At 38.1% G+C, this 25865-nt stretch overlaps 1 protein-coding gene and 1 pseudogene across 1 annotated transcript; both read left to right on the forward strand.

The window, feature by feature from the left end:
- The first annotated feature begins 5617 nt into the window (after positions 1 to 5617).
- On the forward strand, positions 5618 to 6553 carry LOC114687268 (olfactory receptor 4C6-like). The gene has a single exon (XM_028861959.2). The coding sequence runs from the start codon at positions 5618 to 5620 to the stop codon at positions 6551 to 6553; it is 936 nt and encodes a 311-aa protein (XP_028717792.2).
- Positions 6554 to 9307: 2754 nt separating this feature from the next.
- On the forward strand, positions 9308 to 10569 carry LOC114687260 (annotated as a pseudogene).
- Positions 10570 to 25865: the final 15296 nt, after the last annotated feature.

The following is a 25865-nucleotide window of genomic DNA, read 5'->3' on the forward strand; positions in this document are numbered from 1 at the left end:
TCTGAAAATATCATAGTCATTTTATATTTAAAGCAGAAATATAATTAATATCTGAACATAAGTAGTAGCAGCATGTGGAATTTCAGAGGTAGGATTATTAGAGTAACAAAACATCTAAAAATTATCCTCAATTGTGTGGGTGATAATAATGATCTGAGGAACACTGATCTTACCCATGTCTAGATAATACCTCCCCCTCAGGACATTTTCTAGTTCAATATGTTTATTATTCAGCAGTAATTATGAAAGAACATTGTAAATGGAGAATATTAGTACTTTCCAACATTAAGCCAGAAGAGTATTTAAATTATTTAAATTTGATATTTAAAATGTAAAAATATTTAATCTTAAAATATTTAAATTAATCAAAATATTAAAATATTTAAAATTATAAACATTTAAAAATATTATTTAAACATATTACTACAAATATTTCTAAATTTGAAACATTTCCAAGCTGTTACTCTTTTGAAGATAGAAATAATTTATTTCTTAATTTTCTTGAATAAGGTTCATTTTCAAAATTCTTAATTTTGACAAAATTTCAGCGATTGTCTGAACAGATAAGAGATTGTCAAAATAAATGATAATGAACACTGATACAAGGACCTGGTATATGTCCTAGATAATTAGTATTCTCTTTCTTCTGTATTTTCAGACAAGTAGATAACTGTGTGGCAATTGTTACAACTTAATATTGGAGTCAATAATTAAATAGGCGATACTAATATCATTATTATTTCTTTGTTTTATTTGCTATTGAAGTATTAGGTGACTCAGTTCCACTGTAGCTCTGCCTCTGGGAAAACCATAATCACTGCAGGGGTGGATGGGAATTTATTGGCAAAATGATTGGATCATCAGTCAGTAGAGATGTGGCCACTAAGGGATGTAAAAGTGATAAAAGCCCACATGCCTTAGAAATTTGTACCATTTACAATATTCACTGTGACCTCTTTGTCCCCAAGTACATTACCCCTGAGGCAATATGTTACTGGTGTTTATTGTTAGGAAGATGCTTCAATAATAAGCTCAAAATACAGCTGAATGATGGACATGGTTTGATGAGGGATATTATAAAAAGCTGCTGGTTGAGTTTGGGAAAACTTTTCCTATGTAAAGGAAATTTAAGTCACTTTTCCTAACTCAGAGCTATTTTCTCTTTAAGTACATGAACATTCAGAGCATCTGTTTTTAATCTTTCTGTGAGATTGTTAGAAACTTTATTCCTGTAAATATAACTTCCTTGTGGGATTGCATTCTTGCTCCTATTCAGATTCCTAGCTCTTCTGTAGAGGAGTCAACATGAGAACATCTCTGCTGGAGCTGTGTTTTTGATCACCTTGACCTAGATTTAAAGAATTACCTGTACAACCTTTTCTTTTACTTACTTACAGACATCATCCAGCTAACTAGCTTTTGTGGGTCACAGAGACCACAAAGAAATGAAATTGAAGGCATTTTTTTTTAAAATTACTTGATTATTAAACATATTCTTATTAATCTGAGATACAGCTCAAGTTGTTGCAATAACTGAATCAACCAATATACTCACAAATATACTTTTTGATGTGTCAGTAATTCTTTTGGGTGTTTTATTATGTGCACAAATGTGGTCTGATGATGAAGAGCCCTAAGCTATCAATAAAAATTTGTAGTTTGAATTTTTACTTCTTTTTGGAAGTTGTCAAAAAGATCATATGTGAAAAGGATATGAAGGCTGAATTGAGACACCAAGCTGTGGTTCAGCTCCTGAACTCAGTTATCACATGTCTAAGAGCTGGAATAGTAATTATGAAATATGGTGCATGCACTGTTTGAGGCAGGATACCATGGGACTGACAGCTATGTTTTGCTGGTGATACTTCCATTTCCAGAGGTAAGAATGCCATCTGACTTGCAGGGGAGCCATGGGTCAATTTAATATTATCAAATGAGTATATGTATATATCAAAGATTTGAAGTTTGGTGGAATAGAATAAATTTATCATGTTTAAACATACCCCTAAAAAGCTAAAATTAACATTAAAATAATGAAAAATAAATTATTGCTAATATGGGAACTATACAGGTAAGATCTAACAAGTGCTTAGGATGATGGTAATAAAGAGAATGGTGGGAAATAAATGAGTGATGTAGAAGAAAAGGTCATGGATTTGTTGATAGAGAATCTAAGCAGAGATAGTGGGAAGGTGAGATGATTACATTTTTGAAAAGTAACTAGGAAGGGTGGTCAAAGACAATGCTTTTTATTTCCTTTATAGACATGTAAATAGTTACATGGTAATGAACAGAGTTCTTAGAATAGCTGCACTAATAAGAGTACAATCCTGTGGAAACACATGTGTTCAGATATTATGTTGCAATTTCTAACTTAAAAATTAAGAGAGATCTCATGTCTATTGTGAGTATTTACAATGGGTCAATTTACTGTGTTTTACATTTAGAAAGATTGAAGACAAAATGAATACTTATAATTTTTTTCTTTCTTGGTGTACATTTATCATTCATAGTAGTGGGTTTCATAAACACAATTTCATACAAGGTAAAATATACTTTGACCATATTCTGCCCACATACTCATTTTTCTCTTCCTCCCCACTGCTCTTAGTTCTAACCATTTCTCAGACAGGTTCACTTCTTTATTTACCTCATTTACTCATACATGTTCTTATGAATCTACATGAAATCTAGACTGCACAGGGGCTTTTTGCAGGATTGAGTGTTCAGTAGTCAGTAAGTAGTCTTGTAGAGTTGACAATGCTCACTCTGACTCAGGGCTTTGCCCATTGCAACATGCATGCCGAGGTTTAGACTCCAGGCCCTGGGAGGATGACCCATGAAAAGAAGAGAATGGAGATTGATTTGGTTATTATTGAGACAGTTTGACTGCCCAACTAATTTGATTTAGATGTATATTATAAATGAAGAGATAATTGTGACTGATTTCCAGATTGAAGAAAAAAAGGAGGGCATTATTATACATTACTACATGGACAGGCTACCTATTATCTTAAACTATTTTAGATTTGTGGTTGCTTATAGGAAATCTTACTTGGAAGCATTAAGACTGACTACAGGTAAGATCTGAAATGTTTTATGCATTAATGTAGAAGTCCTGTATATGACTTCCTTGGGCACATAGCCTTCCACTGGTTTATAACAGTATCTTTGAGATGTAGAAAGTTAGCAATTCAACATACACTAGAAGCTAGAGAGTGAAATGATAAACTTCATTTATTCTGTTTTCTAAAGGTATGTTCCTTCTACTTAGTAGTATTCAAAAATTTTGAGGTCCTTCAGTTCATGATAGGAATCAGTGTTAGTCTCTATTTTAGGTTTACAAAGAACTTTCTGGCCGCAGTCTATTTTAAGCAGTAATAGGGAGAGCAAAAAGAATATATGTGAACCAAATAACACATGGCTTATGTTTGTGGCCAGCAAAGAAAATTTTACTACTAAGACTTTTTTTGTTTGTTTGTTTTACAAATCATACATTTGACTGTTGTAACTCTTTTTTATAGCTGTCTGTGGTCACTTTATTTCTTCAGAGTTTTAGTGTAGTTCAGAATGTGTAGTTCAAAATGAGAATACCTGATTCAAAATTCCAGTCCATCTGATATGAGATTCTCCCTTCCCACTTGTCTCCTGTGCATGTGTGTACATGTGTGTATATAGCTCAACAGTCAATCCCCTGTATTATTCCTCACATGTCATCCATCTTTCTTTTTGAAATGTGATATTTAACTACCTTGGATCTCACCAAATGGTTTAGGTGGCTAGTTTTCACACTCCAGATTTCTAGCTGTCTCTGCATCTCAAGAACTGGGATTACAATCATAATCACTTGCACTCAGCTCTTTTATGTGTTTTCTATAGACCTCATGGCAAACACTTGACACATTGAGTTGTATTCCTATATATCTTAATGTTTCTAAGACTCAACTTCCTTATTCTCAACATAAAATTTTAATTGTGTCCATATCATGTGATATAATAAATAACTGGTATACTACCTGGAAGGAAGATAATAAGCAAAAAATAAAGTAGGTTTAGAAATTGACATTTCCATGCTCACTTAGAATCCTTTGTTTCCTCTGGTGATTTCACAAGTAAAACAGGAAGAAAAGAAGTGGGTTATGATAGAGGATTTATAATTCCTTATATTAACCTTTATACTAGAATATTTATGTCATCCCACTGACTTAGAGCATATAAAATGATAATATCAGACACATTATAGATATGGACTTTTGGAAGTGAGAAATACATTTAAGGTTTAATTTATCTTAAAAGGGGATTTTAGAAAGTTGTTTGATATTTGACAAATTAAATGATGGCTTCATATTCTAAATTTGTCATTAATATATATATATTCACATACATAGGTATATATGTGAGAATAATTTAAAATTAGAATATTAACTTGTTACAGGAGTGTCATTGAATTTTACTTCTGAATTGCTGAATGAAGTAGACATAGGAAGTATGAATTTATTTCAGAGGATCATTCTCCTAACGATAATTATATAGTAATGTCATTCATATTGAGCACTAGCCATTAACCTGGGAGAAATAATATAGATTGTAATTGCTCTTAGTTTTAGAAGCAGAAATGCTAAATTTGACTTCTGTATTTATTATTTATGAGAATTTTGTATCATCTCCTGCCACCTCTTTAAGACTTTTTTCTATTCTCTAAACTGAAAAAAATTATTGTAAAACATGCAATTTCATGAGGCACAACACTCACCAAATGTTAGAAATATGTAATAAGGATATTACTAGTCCAGTTTTATAAAGTAAATGCTCATGTGTAAAAGATGTTGTCTTTGGTATGTAGTCCTTGGTGTTTGGTTTTTCTCAAGGTACGACAACTAGAACATGGTAAATGTTCAAAAAATACATGCCATGAGTCCATGCACACTCAAACATTGTCCATATGTACATGAAATGGTAAGTTAAGCTTAACATTCTACTTTCAAGTCTGCAAAAGCCAGAGCCTTTGAGATGTTCAGGAAGTCTTGCATGTGTAATGTTTCTTTTATTGTGTGTGAAAAAAAAATGATGTAGGAACAAAGAAGTGTGAGAAAGAGAAAGACAAAGGAGCAAGCCAAGAGTGTGCAAAACAAGTTAATAAATACTTGTTAGCAGCTATACTCCAATGTCAAGGTTTTCCCAGAATTTAATTATACAATATTCTTAGGAATATGCACACACTTAGCTGTGAAGAAGAATTTTCAAATTGTCCAAGCAGCAAGCACTTGGACAGAAACCTGGAGGAGATGGGAATGGGGGTGTGTTGGGGGGAGGGCAGGGGTGGCAGGAGGAGGGAGGACAGGCTGATATGTAAAATTAAATTAAATTATAAAAAAAGAAAAAGGAGTTGAATTAATGAGAGACAAAGCTGTCTTGAGTTCAATGAGACTGAAACTACTATCAGACTTTTTTCTAAATGCTGTTGGCTTCTGCACAAAGGAATGCAGAATACATGTGTCAGGAAATTATGAGACAAGAAGAAACAAATGTCCACAACACTACATGATGACTCATTAAAATTAATATTCCTTTTACAGATCCTCCAGTGCAGAATTTGTATGTCCTTCAGATTGCAAAAATGGTGAATCAAAACAATGTGACTGAATTCATTCTTTTGGGAATTACAGTGAATCCAGAGCTGAGGAAACTATTGGCTGCTTTGTTTCTAATTATGTACATGGCCACAGTGTTGGGGAATCTACTTATTGTGGTAACCATAACTAGAAGTCCGAGTCTGAGGTCACCCATGTACTTCTTCCTTTTATCCCTATCACTCATGGATGTCACTTATTCTTCTGTTATTGCTCCAAAGTTGATTATGGACTCTCTTTCTGAGAGGACTATTGTCTCGTTTGAAGGTTGCCTGACCCAGCTATTTGCAGAACATTTCTTTGGTGGTGTGGGCATCATCCTTCTCATTGTGATGGCCTATGACCGCTATGTGGCCATCTGTAAGCCCCTGAACTATGTAACCATCATGAGTCCTCGGGTGTGCAGCTTGATGGTAGGAGGGGCTTGGGTGGGAGGATGCATGCATGCAACCATTCAGCTTCTTTTTATGTATCAAATACCATTCTGTGGTCCCAATATCATTGACCATTTCATGTGTGACTTGTTTCCATTGTTGAAACTGGCCTGCATGGACACACATATCTTAGGTCTTTTAGTCATTCTCAACAGTGGGGTGATGTGTGTGTCCATTTTCCTTATTCTCATTGCTTCCTATGTAGTAATCCTCTGCTCCCTCAAGTCTTATAGCTCTGAAGGGAGACGCAAAGCCCTCTCCACATGTAGCTCACACTTCACAGTGGTTGTGTTATTCTTTGTGCCATGTATTTTCTTATATATGAGGCCTGTGGTGACATTTCCAGTAGACAAAGCAATGGCTGTGTCCTTTACTGTTGTTGAGCCAATGTTAAATCCTTTGATCTACACCTTGAGAAATACAGAGGTGAAAAATGCTCTGAGGAACATGTGCACTAAGCGGGGGACAAGGGATGCCACTAACTGTTAAGGCATGAAGAAATATTTCCTACAAAGCCAGTGAAGATCAAATCTACCCACTAATTGCAGTCCTTTGGGGACAAGGGATTGAGGAGCATCTTTTGAATTTAAGAAATCAGATAAAGGTATATTTTGGCTACTGTCTAGTTTCTGGGACAGTTCACCAAGATATTTTATGATATATATCCTTCCTGAAAAGGATGTGTATGCGTGCACACACACACACACACACACACACACACACACACACACACACACACTCACATGCATGCATGCACATGAGCACATACTCGTGTTCACACCTGTATTTTGAACAGTATAAAGCTCCTCAGTTTAATGTTCTAACTTCTTCCCCTCTTCTCTGCTGAAATGATCTCTTCTTAAGGTCCCTAGTGAATTCTTACTTGAAAAGAAAAGTGAAGTATTTCTTGGCTTTCTCATCCATCGCCATTGTTTATTCTCCACTTCTATATCCTGGTGTTATGCTCAAGATTCATGATCAAAAACTCTTCACAATATCTCTTGGATTCTACAGTCTTCACTCTCACAAGTTGTGAACCATATGGGTTACATTCACTGCCGTGGGTTCGAATCCCGTCAATGAAAACATTACTAATCGTCAGGTGCATTCTCATGAATACTAATGATGAAATTTAAGCCTAAAAAAGACTTAGAGACCTACATGCTCACAAATAAACAAGAAGAAAATAATGAAAGGCTCAATACATCTAAATACTTTAGGAAACCAAATCCCCCAGTTTGCATGCTGCCAAGGATCCTTTTAGGTAACATTTTTTTTCAGATATTTAGCATGTTATTTTTTTGTTTGTTTGTTTGTTTGAAACAGGGTTTCTCTGCGTAGTTTTGGTGCCTGTTCTGGATCTTGCTCTGTAGACCAGGCTGGCCTCCAACTCTTAGAGATCTGCCTGGCTCTACCTCCCGAAGGCTAGGATTAAAGGCATGCACCACTGCCTCCCAGCCTAGTGTGCTATTTTAATAAGAGACCTCTTGCTTTGATTTAGAGAAGAAAACAAAAGGGATGCTTCCTATTAACTGGAGATATTTTAGAATCATGTATCCTTATCTTGAAGTTAGGTATTCTTTACAGAAATCTATGTTGTTTGGTTGTAGCACAATGTATTTGCTGTTATATTCAAGATTCAGGCTTTCCTGAAACAAAGCATTTTTTTTTCCTTGAGGGTTCTACTATCATAATATTAGAGAGACATATTTGGCATTTTACAATGCCATGATGGGGACCATGGTAATCCTTGGGTCTAGATAATTTAGGATCACATTTTCTTAAAGCAAATGTAAATGATAATGTGACAATAAATTTCAGGGTCAGTTAATGGAATTAAAACATTTAAATTATAACATTCAGTTGTAAAACGTATTTTTTGAATGGGCATTTTAACCCCAATGGACATCAAATATCTGCAGTAAACACAGTGTTCATTTTCAGTTATTCATCACAGAGGGTGGGCAGAGCTTGATATTTCAGAGGCTCTTCTAGGAGCTGTATATAAAATCTAGTAGACAAGAGGATGTTTTGTTATAGTTTGGAGGTTGTATTTTAAGGCAGGAGGCAATTTAAAACAATTTAGGTTAAAAACTTACAGAGCACATGTTGCTTCTCACAAAATGCCTTTGAAGTGCTGCACAGCTGTGTTTGGGGGGCTTTCAGGGGGACTTCTATATTAAGACATTAAAGATGCAAGATAATTCTCTAAAGGCAAATGTATGGGAATAATATGGTAGGCAAAATAGGGAAGGCTATTAGAAATAAGCCTGAAGGGAACAAGATAGAAATAGCAGTATATGCTGATCTGTGACAGTGATCAAGGCCAAGGTGAGATTAGAAACATGGCTGAGTTCTGGTTAGAAAATTCTATTATTTTTTAAATCCTAAAATTCAAACACAATGTAAATATCAAATTGACTTTATCCACTATAATTAAAAATAAAATGTTTCATGTAGTTCCAGATAGCTTTAGAAATTGGCATTAAAAAAAAAAAAAACCTTTATATCTTGCTTATATTTAGTCTTTGACATTTCAATAAAGGAGATATGTTTCCTAATAATAATATTTTACATTTCATTACATAAATGAGCTTTGCTGCTCACTCATACTAAAATTATGACAGGTCTTTTGTTAATATAATTTCCAAAATTTCTTCTCTTCTATGTTCTGTATATTCACTGAATTAATTTGCATTAGGATGACTCATTAAACACATTACTTAACAGCTGAACATCTTAATTTTTTTTCAGTCTTCTTGACTTCTAGGACAAACCTTGACTAGGTGGTAAAATATAAGAACTTACTGCTATTGTTAATTACTGATAAAATTATATATTAAAATGTACAAACATCAACATGATTTGTGCCTTTGAAGAGGTACAACGTAAGAATACAAAGCTAGGCCAGACAGTGGTGGCGCACGCCTTTAATCCCAGCACTCGCTAGTCAGAGGCAGGTGGATCTCTGTGAGTTCGAGGCCAGCCTGGGCTACAGAGTGAGTTCCAGGAAAGGCTCCAAAGCTACACAGAGAGACCCTGTCTTGAAAGAAAAAAAAAAAAAAGAGGGGTTGCTTCGCAGTTGCCTCACGGGTACCTCGGATCCAGCTGCTGGTGGCGTGTGCCGGTCACCGCAGTCCGAGTACTGGTGGTGGACTCATGGTGAGGGGGACTGAGCCACACAGGGGATGAGATGTTGGAGGGAAAGGAGCGTGTATCCAAACCGCCCGGAGAGCGAAGACAATGCTGACAGGAGTGACAAGGCTTTTCTCCAGGGTCCAGAGTTGGACCGAGTGTTTTTTACTCACAAGTGCCCAAGGAGCTCAGAGCAATCCTGTTCCAGCTGAGCATCCCAGAGCTATTTCCCGCACCGGTGACAGTGACCCGGCTAAGCATGGGGAGCAGCATGAGGGCCAGTACTACAGCATGCCCCTCCAGGATCTGAAGACGGTATTTCCTCATGGTCTGCCTCCTCGATACATGATGCAAGTGAAGACCTTCGGTGAGGCCTGTCTGATGGTGAGGAAACGAGCGCTAGAGCTTCTGGGCTACTGAAAAACACTGAGTTTGCTCACCCAGCTGTGCGATATCTTCTCTACGGGGAGCAGGGGACAGGAAAAACTCTCAGTCTTTGCCATGCTGTTCATTTCTGTCCGAAACACGACTGCCTGGTCCTGCATATCCCGGATGCTCATCTCTGGGTGAAAAACTGCCGGGAGCTCCTGCAGTCCACCTACACAACAAAGAGCGCTTTGATCATCCCCTGGAGCTTCTACCTGGCTGAAGAACTTCAAAACCACAAATGAGCACTTCCTGAGCCAGATAAAAGTTGAAGAGAAGTATGTTTGGAATAGGAGAGAGAGCACGGAGAAGGGCAGCCCTCTGGGAGACGTTGTCTAGCAGGGCATTACTCCAGTGAGGAATGTCACAGATGCTGTCGGGGTCGTGCTGAAGGAGCTGAGGAAGCAGAGTTCCCGAGGACTGTTCCGCCTCCTGGTAGCAGTGGATGGGGTCAATGCTCTCTGGGGAAGGACCACACTGAGAAGAGAAGACAAGACCCTGATTGCCCTGGGGAACTCTCCCTCGTCCACAGCCTGAGGAAAATGGTGAAAAATGATTGGCATGGAGGTGCAATTGTGTTGAGTTTAAGCCAAACCGGGTCCCTTTTTAAGTCCAGAGCAACGTACCTGCCGCACAAGCTTCTGGGAAAGGAAGGATTTGATGCCTTAGATCCTTTTCTTCCCATTCTTATTTCCAACTATAATCCAAAGGAATTTGAAAGTTCTTTTCAGTATTATCTAGAGAATAATTGGCTTCAGCATGAGAAAGCTCCAACAGAAGAAGGGAAGAAGGAGCTGAAGTTCCTGAGTAATTGCAACCCAGGGCAGCTGGACTGGCTCTGTGCTCCCTGTAAGCACCAACAAAGACAGCACTCCTGGAAGATGCATTCCCTTCCTGCTACCTCACGTGAGGAAGTCCCTAGGTGCACACGTGGAACAGCCTGACCTGCAGTGATGGGACATACGGCGCTAGGATGTCTGTTGACCCTACAACTAATACCAGTTCTTTTGTGGTTTTCACATTAAAGATAGATCTGTTTCTAAGTTTTGTGTTAGATTTGCAATAAGGAAAGCATCCACACTGGCCAAATTGAATTTCTCTAGAATTCTGTTTGTTGGCATCTGAGAAACTCAATTCTATAGACATTACTAGTTGTTCTATCTTCTCAACATAAATCATTCAGGAGACCAAGATTCCCAGCCTAATTCCTGTTCTGGTAACTTCTGACTCCCTCTTAGGGCCTTTCTTCTTGATTCTGCAGAATGGCAATGGAACCCCAGCTGAGTTCTGGCAGGGTGGTGTAGCTAGCCCCATCCCACATCATCCTGAGAGCATTGAGCACTTGCTACAGCATGCATGGTATATAATAAGTTGGCACTAATGCAGATAGAATTATGTCTATGTACATACCTTCAAAGAACTAAAGAGATAAGTGACTCATATCACAGAGTTTAAATTTTTATGATGTGTGTACACATGCCACAGCGAGGGAATGGAGGCCAGGGGACAACTGTTTGAAGCCAGTCTTCTCCTGCCCTGCGTATGTGCATTTGGGGACATTGTTGGGATGCATGTCACCTGGCAAATGCCATCACTCACTTTGTCATCTCATGTAGCCCAGACTGAGCAGAACTTCCTGTGTAGGCAGGGATTAACTTGAAGTCAGGATCCTCCTGCCTCCACCTGAGTGCTAGAGTGCTAGGGTTACATGTGTGTACCGTGCCCAGGGAGGATTCAGTACATGGGTTCCAGATTTCCCACTGACTAGCTGTTTGCTTTCTTGTCCTACTTTATCTAATGTTGTCAATAATGCTAAACTCTCCGGGTACTTGTGAGCACTTCACACACAGCAGGCAGCTGCTCTCTGCTAGGAAACTCCTGTCCTATCTTGGATATGTGATGCTTTATTTGAAGGGTTTTCTGTGAGAAGCTGCACCCCACCATGATGCAGTCCTGTGTCCTAATACTGGCTTCGCAGTTAATGAGACTGATCCACTAACACCACATAGACACCAGCTCTCACAACTGGTTCTTTGTGTGTGTGCTCATGCACGCGTGTGTCCCTGCAGTGCTGCTAAGGGCCTGCACACACTGGGCTAGCACTCTTCCACTGAGCTACAGCCTCACACTATAAATCTTTTTATGTATCTCCTGATACTTCTGCTTCATATTGAGTACTGACTGACAGGCCTCTGACATGAATCATTAAACTTTGTTTGTTTGTTAAAAAAAGAAAAAAAAGAATACAAAGCTAATCTCATGAGTTCATTATCTAACCACCTATGTGCCACTTCCTACATGCCACTGCATTAGTTATCTGTGTTCCAATTGAAAGCCAATTAAATTCCTTTTCCTGGGTAGTGCTCCTCTATCTCTTATTTCGAAGTCCTTATCCTGTTGACATCATCTTCCACATATATTCTGAAGGATATCACTTTTAACCCTTTTCCAACTGTTATCTCATGTCAACTCAACATCATATTTTACCTGGGTGATTGTGATTGCTTCCTAGACAGACTCCCTGCTTTGATACTAATATTCCATGAGTCTAATATTTGATCTTCAAAACAGAACACAGAGATGGTTATCTTTCAAATTCATTAATATGATCAAACTGCATGTCTGTAATTCTTAAGGTAAGAGCCATAATGCAGTTATGTTATTTTCTTTCTGAAATCTGTTAAACTGATCCTTCTCTGCAAGTCATTATCTTCTTATATGCATTTCACATAAGCTACTCTGACTATCTGGAATATCTGTCCCTTTCTATTTGTATGACTATTTGTATTCAGTGTATATTATATGATAGGAATAATTGACACATTGGATATTATGTGTTGGAACTGAGCACGTAGTTTGCTTTTCTTGACTTCATACCTTACCATGTTTGTATCTCCAAGTTCTCCTTCAGTGTGAGGAGAAAGGTAGTATGTCTCCTGAGGTGCTACAACCAGGAACCTATGCATATGAACTCCATCCCAGTTTTTTCCACATGGAAGTGATCTCCAACATAATATCATGTAAAGTACTCATGTCCATATTATTTTGACTGATGTGCATATCAAATTATATGAGTATTTTTGCTCATTCTCATAGATGAAGGAGAACTATCTGACAAAGGCATTATTTCCATATTAGTTTCTGTATAAGACTGCACTAAATTGATAACTGCAATATTATGAACATGATTATTCTAGCTGATATTGGCCATGATCAAGTTTCTAGGTTATGATAACTTTTGGCATTCTCTCTATTTATGAGATTTTGTAAGCCTTTATCTATCTCTGCTTTGACTATGATATCAATCCCTAGAACACCACATCTAGTGTCTTGGTTAGGATTTTTAGTGCTATAATAAAACACCATGACCCAAAGCAACTTTGAGAAGAAAAGGTTTATTTCACCTTATAGAATCTAGTCTACTATTCAGGACAATCAGGACAGTGTTGCTGTTTGTTTTTGCTCCTTAAGGGGGTGGGGTGGGGGGTGGGGTGGTAGAGCTAGCACTCATCTCCCAAATAAATCACTTATGGAGGCTTATTCTTAATTATAAATGTCCATATGTGGCTTGGCTTGTTTCTTGCCAGCTTTCCTTATCTTATTCCATCTACCTTTTATCTCTGGGCTTTTCCTGTTCTCTTACTTCTATAAATCTTACTCATACTGTATGGCTGACTGTGTGGCTGGGTGGCTGGCCCATGGGTCCTCCTCCTCCTTTCACGCCTAGATCTCCCCTCTCTCAGATTTCTCCTTCTATATATTCTCTCTGCCTGCTAGCCCCATCTATATTTTCTCCTGCCTTGCTATTGACCATTCAGTTCTATATTAGATCATCAGCTGTTTTAGACAGGGAAAGCAACACAGCTTCACAGAGTTAAACAAATGCAACATAAACAAAAGTAACACACCTTAAAATAATGTTCTACAACAGGGTGGAAACTCAAGGCAGGAACCTATAAGCAGGAACTGAAGCAGAGTCCCTAGATGGATGCTTCTTATTGGCTTCCTCCGGATGAGGACTCAGAGGCCTCCAGTCTGAGGAAACAGGACCAGCTGAGGAATTGGCAAGGTGAGATAGCTGTGGCTTGTTCTGTCTCTCTGATCTACCAGCATGGACCCCAATAACTCGCTCGGGTTTGATTTTATTAATAAGAACTTTTAAGATTCCTGCAACATCTGGCGCCCAACGTTCATGTTACAAATTCATGAAAAAGCTGTTTGCCTGTGGCCTTGTGAGCCCCAGCTCAGGCCCAAGCTACACTCAGTCGGTTGTAGTGGCACACGCCGGTAGGATTTGCTGAAGGAGACAGAGGCAGGAGGATCCCGAGTTTGAGGCTGGCCTAGGAGGCTTGGGAGAAGCTTTAGCCCGGACTGAACCACAAACAGTGGTGGGACCATGGAAGCAGTGGCTACTGCTCCACATTGCCAGCTCCTTCTCATCGTGTTGGTGACTACGGTGATGCTGCTACCTGGGACGAAGGGTTTACTGCTGCTGGTTCAGAGAAGAATTGCCAGGACCATCGTGTTACAAGAAAGCATCGGCAAAGGTCAGTTTGGAAAAATTTTGGCAAGACAAATTTTGGTGGGGAGAAATTGTTGTGAAGATTTTCTGTTCTAGGAAGAACGTTCATGGTTCCGAGAGACAGAAATTTATCAGACTATGATTGCTCCAAACCATAGAGGAGGCAAAAAAAAAAAAAAAAAAAAAAAAAGTCTGCATGGAACCATGACCACACCTAACAGCAACTTTGAAATCTTCAAAAGGACTATGGTAAAGCCATTAAGCTGATTAACACCACGGAAAGATCTGCTTTGGACTACAAACTGCTTAGGCCAATTTTGAGATGGCTAGCTGAGATGATCCAGCCTGACAGACTACTTGAACAAAGACTTGAAACAAGCCCTGAACTTTCCTTTTATGCAGAGACTGGACAAATGATACAGGACTTGACAATTAACCCAAAAATTTTCTTTTCAAGATTCCCTAAAGATATCTTCACCCCTAGAAAGCAAAAAGAAAAAGAGAATATAGATATGAGATAGATCATTGAATCTACTCTGAGAAAAAAGGTAAAGAAATAATAGGATAAATAGGTAGATCATTGAATCTACACTGAAGTAAAAGGGGAAGATATAAAAATGACAAAAGGTAGACTACTGAATGTATTATGAAAAGAAAAGAGAAAGAATATGGATATGATAAGATAAAAAGGGAGATTATGGAATCTACTTTTAAAAAGGAACTACTTGTTTTAAATAAGATAAGTAATGAAAATTTTTTGGTCTGAGTTTATCAGATGTTACTGGACTGGACATTGTTAATATATATAATGGAGTTTTTTTTTGTCTGGATCTGTCAAATGTTAATGGACTAGACATTGTTAATGTAATCTTGACTGTATATTGCATATACTTATTGAAGATAGTTTTTCTTGTATTAGTTATAAGCTTTCTTTAATTTTAGACAAAAAGAGAGGAAATGTGGTGGTATTGTGTACTCTAATAAATTTATCTGGGGTCAGAGAACAGACAGCCACTAGATACAAAGGCTAGAAAATGGTGGCACTCACACCTTTAATCCTAGCATTCCAGAGATAGAAATCCCTCTGGGTCTCTGTGAGTTCAAGGCCACATTGGAAATAGCCAAGCATGGTGACACGCCTTTAATCCCAGAAAGCCAGCCTTTAATCCCAGGGAGTGGTGGTAGAAAGCAAAAAGATATATAAGGCGTGAGGACCAGAAACAAGAAGCATGTGGCTGGTTAAGCATTTGGCTGGTTAAGCATTCAGGCTTTTGAGTGGTAATTTAGCTGAGACCCATTCCGGATGAGGACTCAGAGGCCTCCAGTCTGAGGAAACAGGACCAGCTGAGGAATTGGCAAGGCGAGATAGCTGTGGCTTGTTCTGTCTCTCTGATCTACCAGCATGGACCCCAATAACTCGCCTCGGGTTTGATTTTATTAATAAGAACTTTTAAGATTCCTGCAACATTCCTCTTTCTGGATTCCTCAATTAGTTTTGTTATACATCCCAGGAACACCCGCCCAAGGAAGGCATCACTTGATGTAGGCTGGACACTTTTACAATAATCATCAATCAAGACAGTATTCTATAGGCCAATCTTCTTGAGGTATCTTTTCAACTGAAGTTCTCTCTTCTCAGATGACTCTAACTGTGTCAAGTTGGTGAAAAATAGCCTACATACCTCAGCACGCTGACAGGTTTCCTTTATCCTGCATGACCATCCTGCTGTCACCAAGTAAGGCAACTTCAATCTTTCCACATTCTCTATCTTGATTATCGGGCAGTTCTCTAGGGGTGACAGGGATTGTGACCTTCAAGGTCAGCCAAGACCACTCTTATCTGAGCCCCAATGACCCCTTGGTGCCTTCTCTTGTTTCTATTAAGAATGGTATATTGAGCATAGTAGCATTGTTATTTAGATACTCTGATGAGGTTAACAATTTGCACAACTTAGGCTTTTGTTGTTGTTTTAATCTAATGAAAGGAATTCATCTTCTCTGCTAGTAGTAGTGTGTGGAAGGCAAGGCAATAGATGATGTCAAAAGATTATACAGTCTATGAATACTATAAATAAGGTCTGACATGTTGCAAAAAATGATATAATGAAAAGATGAGTGGTTCTAAACTCATAAAATTCCAAGTAATCAATTTGAGAAAATAAAAAAAAAATACATAAAATATTTTCCCATTTTCTTGCACACACTGGTCATCTGATTTGTGTCTATAATTATTATCTAGAATATGTCTTTGAGAGTCACTAGAAGTCAGCAAATATGGGCAACATAATAAATACATGACATAACATCAAAAATAATAAAGTATAGTGAACCAGATAGAACCAAGAGGTGGAAGAGGTTTAATGTCAATACTGACAGAATCTGTATAGAAAAATGTAGGATAAAACCCAGGCCTTAGAGGGAAGAGAGATGCCTGGACAGTAGGAAAATTCTATATGACCTGATGGGACAATACCTAAATATTGAAGTCTTTGTACTTGTTTTACAATCGGAATGTTGCGGTAACGCCAGCGTTACCGATACCCGTTTACCATGTCTGAGCGAGGAGCTGCGGATTAAAAAAAAGAGACAAGAGACAGCGAGTCATTCGCCATGGCTGAAATGCCAAATGCCAAATGCCGTTTATTGAAAGAGGGAAGAAACCTTAAATACAGGCTTACAACACAATGGAGGATCCCCGGAGGGCAGAAGTTTGCTACCCAATGTTCTACATTCTTGCATCTAAGCTGTTTACACCAAATGCAGGATACAGGTACAAAGAACCTCCGGTGATCTTTAGGTGAAAAGGAAACCGGCAGGGAATCTGAATAGGGAAGACATCTGGTCAAAGTGGGCAAGCAAGGTGGCAGCCACTCCCAGTTGGGGGCCGGGGCCCACATTGGAACCTTCACCAATAAACTGTTACGTTTGAAAAAGACTTAAGAAATTTGGATAGAAATATTTATTCAAATTGTTCATTTTTTCTTTATTAAGAAGTTTATTCATTTTATACACCAATCATAGATTCCCCTCTTTTCCTTTCTCCTGTTACCCCCTAGCCTTACCCCCCCAACCCATCCTCCATCCCCTTCTTCAAAAAGGTAAAGCCTCCCATGGGGAGTCAGAAAATCCTGGTAAATTCAGTTGAGGCAGGTCCAAGGCCCTACCCCTGCATCAAAGCTGTACAAAGTGTCCCACAATGGGCTCCAAAAAACCCAGCTCATGTACCAGGGATGGATTCTGATCCCACTGCCAGGAACCCCTTAAGCAGACCAAGCTACACAACTGCCTTGCTTATGAAGATGGCCACTCAGAGCAACAATCAATAAATGGGATGTCCTGAAACTGAGAAGCTTCTGTAAGGTAAAGAACACAGTAAATAAGACAAAAAGACAGCCTACAGAATGGGAAAAGGTCTTCACCAACCCCACATCTGACAGAGGGCTGACCTCCAAAATATATAAAGAACTCTAGAAACTAGGCATCAAAATACCAAATAATTTAATAAAAAAATTGGGTATATATGCATATATATATATATATATATATATATATATATATATATATGCAGGACTGTTGTGGAGAAACATTATTTGCCTGGTTCTGCACATATTAGGAATGACAATGAATTGCATACACAGTTTTTTGATAAATTAATAATTCCCCTTTTCCCAGAGTAAGGTAAAAAATATTTTCTCACTGTAATTGACAAGTGATTTCTTGAATGTATACACATCTATTGGAAATGACATCCACGGTAATGACGCCATATTAAAGCAAACAGAAAGGCATCCATAGACGGGCACCAGCATAAACAGAAAAAAAGGAACCCCAAAGCCCACTTCAGAAAATACGACTATGAAGCTTGAAGCACTGGGGGATATAACAGAGCATCACCAAAGAAAAAAAGAATGTATTGACAATTAGAAAATCTCTGGAACAAATCAAATGATTTAAAGAAAATATGCAAGTCTCCTTGGATATAGCACAGCAGGAATCAGGAGTAGAATGTCACCCTTCTTGCTCTATGGGCTATACTCACCACTCAAAATCATCTCCTGAAACTGTATGTGTATTTGACCTCACTTGTGTGTCTATGAAACGACTTTCTCAAAGAAGCCTCTGAGAAGTTGTTTTTATCAAATTCATTTCTGGAAGTATATACTGAGGTTTTGAAAATTTTCAGAATGTCAAGAAACTTGTTACGTGCCACAGAACAATTAAAACAGCCTAGTTTGGAGCAGGTGTGTAAGAGTCAGGAACTGAAGTTCTCACTCAATGTCACTTCATCTTTGCAATGTGCTTTAACCCCAGGGTAGGCTGGATAGACCAAGGGACCTGTCCATATACTTTTTTAGAGGCTGTTTCAAGCCCCCCTTTCCTTGGTGTGTGTGTGTGTGTGTGTGTGTGTGTGTGTGTGTGTGTGTGTGTTTCATATTGAGACACTGAGGAGAAATGCCCACGAGAAACAGTGGAAATGGCTATCTCAAAGTGAGAAAGACAAAAATTAATATGCAACCTACTTTTTGGTTAATCTAATTAATGTTTAAAATAAGTGGAATTCCTAGGATGAAATGTACTGAACTGTCACAACACATACTATTACTCTTTTACTAACTGACTTTTGGCAAATATATCTATATGAGTTTTCAAATATTCACTTTTTAACTAACAAATGTCAGGGAATTTCACAATGAGGATATGACCAACCATTGTAGCAGTATGAAACAGGAGAAAATGAGTAGAAATTATCAATAGGTACGGTAACTGTTTTTTTACTTAAGCATGTAATGACTATATTTGGTGATGACATAATTGTTTTTAAAGTATTTTTGACATTTTAAATTGACACATCCTAGTTCTAGAAGATAAACAGAAATGTTGGCTATGAACAATAGTGAAAAAGGAAGAAATTACAAAGCTCATGTAATCTAAAAACCATTTAAGCAGTAGTTTGCTTTCCATAAACTGACAGCAAGGCCCCATTGCTGAAGACACTTACACAATGTAACAAACATAGAAAAGATGAGCAGGTGCCTATAAAGAGCTTCCACCCATATGTTATAGTGTGTTTGGTACAGAATGCCCCTTAGCACACTACCAAAAGGAAAATATTAACACCAAGCCAGTCACAAACCCTTTGATCTACAATGGTGTCCTGCCTACAAGATATGTTAGCACAGTGGTGGAATATAACAGTAACCAGCCAGTATCTTATTTGACTTAGGGTCCACTCCACAAGATGTAACACATACCTTACACTGCTTGAGTGACCAAGAACCTGACAGTAGATAGCCCAGGGACCTAGGGTACAAACAAATACAACTAACTGGTCTTCATTGAAATGACTCCTAAGGGTATTCTGCTGTAGTCATGGATTATTGCCTTGTTCAACCATCATAAGAGAAGCTTGCTCTTATAGCATATGGGAAAAAAATAAAAACCCTGTCTTAGTTAGGGTTTTTTACTTCTGTTAAGAGACACCATGACCACAGCAACTCTTATAAAGAACACATTTAATCGAGGGTGGCTCGCTTACAGTTTCAGAGGTTCCGTCCATCATGATCATGAAGGGGAGCATGGTAGCATGCAGGCAGACATGTTTCTTGAACTAAGAGTGCTACATCTTTCAGGCAACAAGAAGTCAACTGACTGCCATACTGAGGGAAGCTTGAAAAAAGAGACCTCAAAGTCTGTCCCCACAGTGACACACTTCCTTCAATAAGGCCACACCTCCTAATAATGCACTCCCTTTGGGGGCCATTTTCTTTCAAACAACCACAGATCCACAGACAGATAGTATTCAGAGAGAGAGAGAGAGAGAGAGAGAGAGAGAGAGAGAGAGAGAGACCTTGGAGTACTCAGCCCTAAATGAGATGCCTCAATCAAATCCTTCCCCTGAGGGCTCAGGAAACCATGTGGAAGATGGCCAGAAAGATTGCAAGAGTCAGAGAGGGTGGAAGACACCAAGAAAACAAGGCCCTCTAAATCAACATGAGCAAAGTTTATATGAACTCATTGAGACTAAAATAGCAAGCACAGGGCCTGCACAAGTCTGCACCAGGTCCTCTTTGCTTATATTATGGCTTACAATTCAGTGCTTTTCTGGGATTACTGAGTGCATGAATGAGTAGGTCTTTGAGTCTTATGTCTTTTGTTGTACTGTTTTCCTTCTGTTGGTTTTTCTTGTCCAATTTCAAGGTGATAGTTTGTTATATCTTATATTTTATTATTATTTTGTAGAAAAAAAAACCTGTTCTAGTGTAATAAGAGACAGAAATGGAGTGGATCAAAACAGGAGGAAGATGGGGAAGAATAGGGAGGAGTAAAGGAAGAGGAACAATTTTCAGCATATATTATGTGAGAAAAGAATTTATTTTCAATAAAAGTAAAAATATAAAATTAAAACATTATATCAAAAATAAATAAAAATAAAAACAATTTTAGAATTGAAAGAAAATGATAGCAGAACAAATTGAATTCTATAGATCACAATGAAAGTAGTTCTAAAAGGCAAGTTCCTGGACTAAGTACCTACAAAAACAACTGGAAATCTCAAATTAATAACTTAATGACACACATGAGATCACTGGAACACCAAGAAGAAATAGTAACAAAAAGGAGTATACAAGAAGAAATAAAGCCAGGGGTCAATTTAATGAAATAGAAACAAAAATTTTATAAAGAATCAATGGAACAAAGAGCCGTTTCTTTGGGAAAATCAACATGATTAACACACCTTTAGACAAATTTACCAAAACAGAGAAAGAGGATCCAATTTAATTGACTTGAGATTGAAAGGAAGACATTACCAGAGACATGAAGAAAATTCAAGGAATTATAAAGGTATACTTAAAAAAAATCTTTATTCAAAATAAATATTTTGGATAGGCCCATAATCTGTAATGAAATCAAAGCAGTAATTAAAAGACTCCTATTAATTTTTTTTTATTTTATATAAGAGATTTTCTAGTCATTTTACATATCAGCCATGGTTTCCCCTGTCCTCCCTCCTCCCACTCCCCAGCCTTCCCCCACAATCCTCTCCCCATTTCCACCTCATCCATGGCAAGGTCTCCCCTGGGGAGTCCGCAGAGCCTGGTACATTCAGTTGAAGCAGGTCGTGTCCCCTCCCCCCCTTCACCAAGGCTGAGCAAAGTGTCTCAGCATAGGTCCTAGGTTCCAAAAAGCCTGCTCATGCACCAAGTCCCACTGCCTGGGGCCCTTCAAGCTATTAAACTGTCTCACTTATCCAGATGGACTAGTCCAGTCCCATGGGGGCTCCTAAGCTATTGGTTCACAGTTCATGTGTTTCCACTAATTTGGCTATTTGTCCCTGTGCTTTTTCCAATCATGGTCTCAAATCTCTTGCTCATAGAATCCCTCCTTTCTCTTATCGATTGGACCTCTGGAGCTCCACCTGGGGCTTAGCCATGGATCTCTGCATCTGCTTCCATCAGTCACTGGATAAGAGTTCTATCATGACAGTTAGAGTGTTTGGCCATCTGATCACCATAGTAGGTCAGCCCAGGCACTCTATTGACCATTGCCAGTAGTCTATAGTGGAGTCATCTTTGTGGATTTCTGGGCACCTCTCTAGCACTCTGCTTCTTCCTATTCCCATGGGGTTTTCATTTATCATGGAATCTCTTTCCTTGTTCTCCCACTCTGTTCCTGGTCCAGCTGGGATCTCCTGCCATCCTAATCTCTCTTTCTCCCAACCCTTGCCCTCCATTACCCCCATCACCCCCAGTTTGCTCATGTAGATCTCATCCATTTCTCTGTTGCTGGGTGATCCCTGTGTCTTTCTTAGGGTCCTCTTTACTAGGTAGCCTCCCTGTAGTTCTCAGTTGCAGTCTGGTTTTCCTTTGTTTTACATCTAGTATCCACTTATGAGTGAGTATTTACCATGTTTGTCTTTCTGAGTCTGGGTTACCTCACTCAGGATGATTTTTTTTCTAGTTCCATTCATTTGCCTGCAAACTTCATGATGGCATTGTTTTTCTCTGCTGAGTAGTACTCTATTGTGTATATGTACCACATTTTATTTATCCATTCCTCAGTTGAAGGGCATCTAGGTTGTTTTCAGCTTCTTGCTATTACAAATAATGCTGCTATGAACATAATTGAGCAATTGTCCTTGTGGTATGACTGAGCATTCCTTAGGTATATGCCTAAGAGTGGTATAGCTGGGTCTTGAGGGAGATTGATTCCCAGTTTTCTAAGAAAGCGCCATATTGATTTCCAAAGCGGCTGTACAAAATATTGCATTCCCACCAACAGTATAGGAATCTTCCCCTTGCTCCACAACCTCTCCAACATAAGCTGTCTTCAGTGTTTTTGATCTTAGCAATTCTGAAGGGTGGAAGATGGTATCTGAGAGTCATTTTGAGTTGCACTTACCTGATGATTAAGGATGTTGTGCAATTCCTTAAATGTCTTTCAACCATTTGAGCTTCTTCTGTTGAGAATTCTCTGTTTAGCTGTATAGCCCATTTTTTAATCAGACTGTTAGATATTTTGGTGTTTAATTTCTTGAGTTCTTTATATATTCTGGATATCAGCCCTCTGTCAGATGTGGGGTTGGTGAAGATCTTTTCCTGTTCTGTAGGCTGTTGTTTTGTCTTATTGACCATGTCCTGTGGTGGTATTGTGTATTCTAATAAATTTATCTGGGGTCAGAGAACAGACAGCCACTAGATACAAAGGCTAGAAAATGGTGGCACTCACACCTTTAATCCTAGCATTTCAGAGATAGAAATCCCTCTGGATCTCTGTGAGTTCAAGGCCACATTGGAAATAGCCAAGCATGGTGACACACGCCTTTAATCCCAGAAAGCCAGCCTTTAATCCCAGGGAGTGGTGGTAGAAAGCAGGAAGATATATAAGGCGTGAGGGCAAGAAACTAGAAGCATTTGGCTGGTTAAACATGTGGCTGGTTAAGCATTCAGGCTTTTGAGCAGTAATTCAGCTGAGACCCATTCCGGATGAGGACTCAGAGGCCTCCAGTCTGAGGAGACAAGACCAGCTGAGGATCCAGCGAGGTGAGATAGCTGTGGTTTGTCCTGTCTCTCTGATCTACCAGCATGGACCCCAATAACTCGGCTCGGGTTTGATTTTATTAATAAGAACTTTTAAGATTCCTGCTACAATGTCCTTTGCCCTACAAAAGCTTCTCAGTTTCAAGAGGTATCATTGATTAATTGTTTCTCTCAGTGTCTGTGCTACTGATGTTATATTTAGGAAGTGATCTCCTGTGCCAATGCATTCAAGACTACTTCCTACTTTCTCTTCTGTCAGGTTCAGAGTAACTGGATTTATGTTTAGGTCTTTGATCCACTTGGACTTAAGTTTTGTTTACAGTGACAGATATGATCTATTTGCAGTCTTCTACATGTTGATAGCCAGTTATGCCAGCACAATTTGTTGAAGATGCTTTCTTTGTTGCATTGTACAGTTTTGGCTTCCTTGTCGAAAATCTTTTTTTTAAAGCCCAGGTCCAAATGGAATCATCACAGAATTCTACCAGACCTTCAAAGAACAACACAGGCCAATATTTCTCAAGTTATTCTACAAAATAAAACTGAAACAATATTTCCTAATTATTTTTATGGAGCCACTATTATCTTAACACCAAAACCACAGAAACACTCAATAACAAAAGGAAATTATAGAACATTATGCTTTAGGAACATATATGTAAAATTTCCCAATAAAATAGTAAAAAACTGAATCCAAGAACAAATCAAATAGTTTTCCACCATGATCAAAGTGTCATTCCAGAGATGCAGAGATGATTCAAAATATGTAAATCAATAAACATAATCTACTGTATAACAGACTGAAAGAAAACAACAAAAAACACATGATCATCTCATTGAATTAAGAAAAGGCATTTGACAAATCCAACATCCCTTCATGATAAATATCCTGGAAAGACTAGGGATACAATGGATATACTTCAAGATAATAAAGATCATTTACAGCAAATACCCAGCCAATATAAAACTAAATGAAGAAAATCACAAAGCATTTTCACCAAAATCAGGAACAAGACATCCTTGTTTTAAGGACATCTGCTTTCTTCCTACCTATTCAGTATAGTACTTGAAGTCTTAGCTTGAGCAAAAAACAGTTCTACAAATTCAATGAAGTGAGCATCAAAATTCCAATACAAATCTTCACAAAAAAAAAAAAAAAAAAAACAATGGTCAGCTTCATATAGAAAGACACACACACACACACACACACACACACACACACACACATACACACACTAGACAAAACAAAACAAAATAGCTAAAATAATCTTGAATAATAAAATAACTGGATACATCACAATCTCATATTTCAAATTGTGTTTCAGAGCTATAATAATAAAAAAGCAACAATATTGGCATAAAAGCATATATCTTGATTGATGGAATAGAATTGAAGATGCAGCCATTATTCATAAACAAAGGAAACATTATTTTTTTTAAATGAGGCCAAAAATATATACTGTGGATAAGACAACATTTTTAAAAATGATGCTGATCAAACTGAATAATTATATGGAGAAATATATCCATATCTATAAGCTAGCACAGAACTCTACAACAAATGGATCAAGAATTTCAATGCAAAACCAAATATCCTGAACCAGATAATGTATGGAATAGGAATGACATCATGGGTACAGGACAATCAGCATATCATACCTTTTCCCATTCATAATGACCATGTAGTGCAGGAGCTTGATAATGGCAACATAGTGGACCAAGATAATGGACACCAGAATAAAGATATTCTACCAGCAATTGGGCAGTGAAGAGCTGGGTCATGCATTAATTATAAGAAATCTTTTTCTTTGCTATAGCCAAATTTGAGCATGAGAACCGCAGTGGAGGTGCAGATCTGGGTATATTTTCAGTTTTGAATAATTTGAGGACAAGATCGTCCATAGGGGGATGTAAAGCTCTCTCAACCTGTAGTTCTCACATAGTGGTGGCAGTTCTACTTTATGTGCCTGGAATGTATACCTACATACTGCCTGTATGAAGTCAGAACAAAGGGAAGGAAATGCCTGTGTTTTACATGTGATTGCCCCCATGCCTAATCGTCTCATCTATAGTCTGAGAAACAGTAAAAACAAAAATTGCAATGCACGAGTATGAGACACAGACATTTCCTTATCCTGTTATTCAGATAGAAATTAATTTTCAATTAGCTCAACATGTTTCATAGCTTTGTAGATGCTCCACATGTTTCATAGCTTTGTAGATAGATTGGACAAATGAAAGACCATCCCTCTAACCACCAGCTAGCTTGTTCTATACTTTGTTGACAGAATACATGATTACAATGGGGAATGCCCTAAGCTCAGTTCTCCATCACCACAAATACAAAAAAAAAAAAAAAAAAAAAAAAAAAAAACCAACACAAATAAGTAAAAGCACACATTTGAACATACCATTTATGTCTCCAAAAACTTACAAGAAATTTTTTTCTCAGAATACACTGCTGTTTACTCTCTCAGGTTTTTGGGGAATTGTTGTAGAATTTTGGTCTTTTTCCTGTATATTATGGTTTCTAAGCTGTTTTGTGTGTGTGTGTGTGTGTGTGTGTGTGTGTGTGTGTGTGTGTGGTGTTTCTTGTGCTTTTTAATAATTTTTTGTTGTCATTTGCCTGTTTTTTTTTTCTTTTTAAAGAGAGAAAAAGAGCATGCAGTTGGGCGAGTGG

Source organism: Peromyscus leucopus, chromosome 4, assembly GCF_004664715.2.
Source record: "Peromyscus leucopus breed LL Stock chromosome 4, UCI_PerLeu_2.1, whole genome shotgun sequence".
Classification (NCBI taxonomy): Eukaryota; Metazoa; Chordata; class Mammalia; order Rodentia; family Cricetidae; genus Peromyscus; species Peromyscus leucopus.